The sequence below is a fragment of the Zeugodacus cucurbitae genome, chromosome 6 (assembly GCF_028554725.1).
Source record: "Zeugodacus cucurbitae isolate PBARC_wt_2022May chromosome 6, idZeuCucr1.2, whole genome shotgun sequence".
Lineage (NCBI taxonomy): Eukaryota > Metazoa > Arthropoda > Insecta > Diptera > Tephritidae > Zeugodacus > Zeugodacus cucurbitae.
Window position 1 is genome coordinate 63,977,793 of NC_071671.1, and position 6,000 is coordinate 63,983,792.

A 6,000-nucleotide genomic window follows, 5' to 3' on the forward strand; every position below is an offset into this window, starting at 1 on the left:
CCTAAATATTTTTCACAAAATTAATAAATAATTTTTTTAACCAATATATAGCATAATATTCAAATTGTCAAATTAAAGTTTAATTACTCAAATACCAAAAATCGCTAGCACATACCCAGATATATTGAAATTAATATTTAGCATAGTTATTCGTATATAATTTAAGCGATTTGTTACAAGATTTGTGATATTTTCTAAGAGATATATATTTATTAGACTTATATTGTATTTAATAAGCACACAAATTTAGTTAACAAATGTTGTAAGCTTAATTAAAGCCAGTGCTCCTCCAAGCAGTTTAGAAAACTATGATTTATGTAACAGTGTACAGTTTTGTTCAGCTTATTGGGTACACTTTTGTTTAAAGCGTAAAAAATATTATATTTATGAAAAGCTTAAGCACCATTAAAACTATTAACAACAACAAAATATATTAAAATGAATCTTTATATTTTTTTTATTTTATTCAACATTTAGATAGATAATAATCCACAAAAAACAGATTTCACTAAATTTTGTCGAAAAAATTTTATCTTGATTATAATTATTTTAGAAGTTCGTATTGACAGCTTTTTATGAATGAAATTTTTACAACTTTCCTTAATATAAAGCAAAAAAATCGACAGAAATAATTTAAGCTTTTTAAGCTAGCAAGGCAAAATTTTTATTCAAGTCCGTTCGGAAAGTTTTATTAATTAATTTTGCTATATGGTGCTAGTGGTATCAGCAAATCTCTATATGAAAGCATTGGAAGTTGTACAATGATCCCTGAGAGTTTTATAGAAAATGTGTGAAAGTTTTTTTGAAAGTGAGTAGCACATTTGCATATACAAATTTCATGTGTAAAAATTTCTATCAGCACTTGTTAACTCACTCCCATCAAGGTCTTCAAAGCTTTCTGTAGCTTTCTTAAAATCCCACTTAGTATGTAGTACCTACTTAGCATGTTTTTTAGAATAAAATGAGGTTAGGCAGTAAAACTAGCAGTTTAAACTAGGAATTTTATAAGAAAAAAGCTCATATGAATACTTTCTATAACGCAACTCATTTTAATAAAAGCTTTAAATACTATTATATGCGCCTTTAATTCAAAGTAATTTTAATATAGCGATATTTTATGATTTCCGGCTGCATTCGATTCTAGCCCTTCCCTATTAATTATGTTTAAAATCATACCAACAAATTCACAAAGCGACATTCAACACACTCAATTGAGTTCGTACGCAAGTTCAATACGATCGTGCGAACGAAAGAAAAGCTTTTCACTGCGGTACTTTTTTTTGCTTAAAGAAATCATAAATAAAATTGTACGCACACTAAATGGCGTGATCGCACAACAAATCTATTTCAATGTAGACAGCACTCACTGGTATGAAATTATGGAAAGCTTTCTATTTAGTAAAAGCTCATACATATCTGAGCTTTTTGATAACACATTGAAATAATGCGAGCACTTTTACAGATTTTAATTTAAAAATACTATAAATGAAGGCAAAGGTTTTTGGAAGAAGCTTTTTTAATAAATGCAGTGTTTACTCTTGCAAGAATACTTTCTAGTTGTTCGCATTTCCTTGTGGGTATTAAAAGCTAAGTGTCATTTTCCAATATACAACACACCTCTTTCGAGAGCTATATACAGTTGGCTACTCGTGTGTGGTTGTGTAAATATATAATTATAGAAATTTTAATATCTGCTATATAACTGATACGAAAATCCGTGCTGATAAGTAGAACATTTGCTAAATGCTAAACTTTCTAAATGCTTTATTATTGCGTCCCTTGGGGTGTTTTATGAGTTTTTTTTCATGATTTGCTTAGCAGTTATATAAGTTTTGCCTTATCACAAAGAATTAATTTTGTATCTAAAAATATATGTATGTATTTATTATTATTATTACTCTTTACTTATAAAAGCTCAACACTTAACTTTCTAAACAACTAGATATACAATCATTTCAAATTAAAGTTAAAAAACATATTTCAATAAATGCAATTCTGGTTAGAATCATAAATGCCACATGTACTGTTATGGGAATTCCAAAGCGTTTCACACGTCTCACTTCCTCTAACGCACTCCATACGCCCCTTAATTGTTGGCATCGTTCTTCATGAATTCATAGACAACAGAGAAATCCTTGTTGCCCAAACCATGTGCCTTCAATGTACGGTAAATCTGGTGAGACAGAGCGCCCAATGGAATGGGTGTGTTTGTGGCGGTGGCCACACCGGCGGCCAAACCCAAATCCTTAGTAATTAAATCGGTGGAGAAACCGCCAGCATAGTCTCTATTACTGGGTGCGGTGGGTGTGACGCCGGGCACGGGGTTGTACAATTCCGACGACCAACAGCGACCAGTCGATGAGTTAATGATCTCAGCGAATACGTTGGGGTCCAAACCTTGGCGTATGGCCAAGTTCATGGCCTCCGATGTGCCAATCATGGAAATGGCCAACATCATGTTGTTGCACAATTTCGCCGCCTGACCCATGCCATAGCTGCCGCAGTAGGTGATACGTTTACCCATACCCTCGAGAATGGGTTTGACGGTGTTGTATTCATCTTGTGTACCGCCAACCATGAAGGTCAGTGTCGCCTGTTCAGCGCCGGGTACACCACCCGAAACGGGCGCATCAATGAAACGCGCACCCTTTTCGCTAATGAACTTCTGCAGCTGTTTCACCAAATTCGGATCGATGGTGGATGAATCGATGAAGACGGTGTTCTTGTTGACGCCATCGGCAGTCATATCGTTATATGCCTTCCACACGATATCATTATTGGGCAACATTGTGATCACGAAATCGGAGTTCTTCGCCAAATCGGTGGTCTTGTCATAGACGGTAGCACCCTTGGCCTTCAAATTGTTGCAGGCATCCTTGGAGATATCAAAGACATGCAATTTGTGTCCCTGTTTGATCAGATTGCTAGCCATATGACCGCCCATGTTGCCGAGTCCGATGAAGCCGACATTCTTGGAGGCACCAGCCTGTGATGACATGGCACGCACCAAAGTTTGGCTCATTGCCTTGCTCACGGGCATTGTGAAGACGATACGTAACGCCATTTTGCTTGCAATTTAATTAACTATAATCGAAAAGAATGAAAAATTTATTAACATTTTGTTACGCAATTGCAACTTCAAATATTCCACGCAGCCACATAAATAAAAACATATTTGCTAATATGTTTGCTTATGTGTGTCACCTCCCATAGAATATTCAATCACACCTAAATACATATATTTCTACATACCAGTTCTACAAAAGTTCCACGAAAACGTTCCGCACTGTTCAACGCTCAGCAGCACACTGAACTATCTTCAGCTATCGTATTGCTGGCTAACCTCCTAGAACACTTGAAGAATTTGTTTACTTGGAAAATAAAAGCAGAACATATGTCTACGTGTTGACATTGGCGGTTCGAAGAAACTCTTCTTGTGGGGGTGAATTCAGGACTGTTTGTGATCTTGCACGGAAAACCCACAAATGATCTTCTATTGATTGACAAGAGACACAGTAAACTATTCGATTTTGGAACACGATCTTCGATTAAAATTTTTTTTCATCAAAGTTTTGAAATTAAATCAATATATGGACCACCCGGTATTTTATGAAGATCAATACTTTAAAAATTATAATATTAAATAGATATAGAATTCTAATATATTAGCCATATTTAAAAGGTAATATATATGTTTTTAATTATTTACATGCAAATTTTTTAACCCCCCAATATCCCCACAGTAATATTTTTGCTTAGTTCTTTATAAGCTACAAATTTTTCCATCACACATATTAGAACTAGCATATATACAATTAAGCATGAAGAAAAAAGTCACCAGCGCGTGTCCAATACGCACACCTCTGTTTCACCGTCTCTCCACTGACTCTCCCACAAAATAAATATGTATGTATATACTCAATTGTGTGGGGGCACGATTGGTAACGATATCGTAAACAAGATAAATGCTCTGTCAATATATATTTATATATTTTATATACTCTAACACATAATATACAGCGATATAAATGTATTAGTTCATGCATCTGTTTGTACGCGGCAAACTTGCTAATTCATCGTGTTTATATGTATTTATGTATGACTTTAGAATTGGGAACTTGTTGTACGAGCTTTGCCGGCAACTCTCACTTCGAGAACTAAAACATTGAGAGAGCGCTAGTGATATCAGTGAGCATATGTATAGTAATATGTATATAGGATTGCCAACTCAATAAGAATGTGGCGTTTAATTGGAGGGTTTGGGTATTACAAAATGAAATTGTGGAATTAATATTTATTTAAGTGGAATATAAAATTATTATATTTTAAATTTTAATTTCATATAAGTTGGACTCAGAAATATTTTTTTCTAAATAAATATTGTTAGAAACAAATTTTTAATTGAAAAACAGTAAGATAAACTAAATAAAAAATATTCTATAATTTTTTACAAATTAATTATTATAATTAAAGACTTTTATTGTACAAAAAAAACCACGTTGTCAAAAAATGTTTTAGATGTAATATTAATTTCATAGAATTACTGTTCCTACAGAGATGTCTCTTAATATATTTATTTTTATGTTGATAGTTTGCTGTATAATAATTTTTATAAAAGTACTCATATATTGAGGAAGTATTCGATTTACAAATGAGTTCAGCAAGCCGTTTTCTTAATTGAAAGCAATAGAACAGAGAAGTAGTTACTCAATTAAATAAAAGATTAGAAGAAAGGAAAATTTATCGAACGATAATCTTGTTTCTAACTACAAACAGACATATTTATAGAAAAACCTGTAATCACACTTATGATTTCGACAGGTTTATGACGAGCTTGTTCTCAAATTTATGGCGTGTTCCTTTCTCCACGTGTAAATACATATGTAGTAGAGCCAACAAATGATATATCTGAGAGTAACGCGCTCTTTAGCTCTCCAATCTCTCAATTTAATTTCTATAAAAAAATTTAATTAATTCAATTTCATTTAATTATGCTAAATTCTCTATAGAATCAATCAATGTACTTACAAAAGCTCTCCACACTTGCTGATACTTTTTATCACTCAATTTACCTAGCAGACAAGCTTATATACAAACAAATAAAAATATGTTTTTATATATGTATGCACATGAAAACTTATCTTTGTATATTGTTTGTGTTGTTGCGGCTGATTAGTGCGCGTGCAGATTTTTGTTATTTTCTAGAATACATAACCACTGTATAAACTTATATAGAAGTATGTATGCAAAGCACACGCCTTCATAACAAGAAACGTCAGCAAAAAAAGCTATTTTTGTTTGCCAATTGTGTTTTTTTTTTTTAATTTTTTTTTGTTTTCAATATTTTTTACCCCCGTTGTGAACTATCCATATATGTACATTTATGATATATATAACCTACAAAATAGTGAAAAAATGTTTTTATTTTTTTTTTACTTTTTTTTTACTGGAGGGATTTGCTAGTACTTCTGTTATAGGGTGTTCTTCTTAGAGGTTACGAATTTTTATTAAAAAGCACCACAAACAGAAAATAAATTGAAAACGTAAACAAAAATATTTGACTTTATTAGTTAACAAATGAGTTATTTAATCAGATCCGCTAACCCTTTAAGAACTTATATACCACGTCAGAAATTCCACTTTATATCTCAGTATATAAATTATATACTTTTTTCTTATGTATATATAAATAATTTCAAACATGTTTTCGAAATATTTATTCAGATTTTGAGGTTAATTGTCTAACATCTATTAAATTAGTTAGCAACGCCAATTAATTAATACTCAGCCTAGAAACATTTTTTTAATATTTAAGCAAGTTCGAATTTTTGCCACTTTAAATTTATATCCGTTTAAGCAGAGTTCTTATAAATACAATTATTTTTATAAAAATATTTAAAATGCTGTTAATATATTACTATTAAAAACACAACAAAAATGTATTGCCTTCAAACTTCCTTCCCTAAAATATATTGAAATTTATATTATAAAAAATTAAAA

The 6,000-nt window shown here is 31.6% G+C and overlaps 1 protein-coding gene across 1 annotated transcript; it reads right to left on the reverse strand.

Annotated features, from left to right (window-relative positions):
- Positions 1 to 1,854: 1,854 nt before the first annotated feature.
- On the reverse strand, positions 1,855 to 3,397 carry LOC105209341 (probable 3-hydroxyisobutyrate dehydrogenase, mitochondrial). Its single transcript, XM_011179710.3, has 2 exons — positions 3,253 to 3,397; positions 1,855 to 3,084 (listed from the first exon to the last, which is right to left on the reverse strand). The coding sequence occupies exon 2, from the start codon at positions 3,062 to 3,064 to the stop codon at positions 2,087 to 2,089; it is 978 nt and encodes a 325-aa protein (XP_011178012.1). The 5' UTR covers positions 3,065 to 3,084; positions 3,253 to 3,397; the 3' UTR covers positions 1,855 to 2,086.
- Positions 3,398 to 6,000: the final 2,603 nt, after the last annotated feature.

Coding starts and splice junctions, on each gene's coding strand:
- LOC105209341 (XM_011179710.3), bottom strand. CDS start 3,064: ATGGCGTTACGTATCGTCTTCACAATGCCCGTGAGCAAGGCAATGAGC.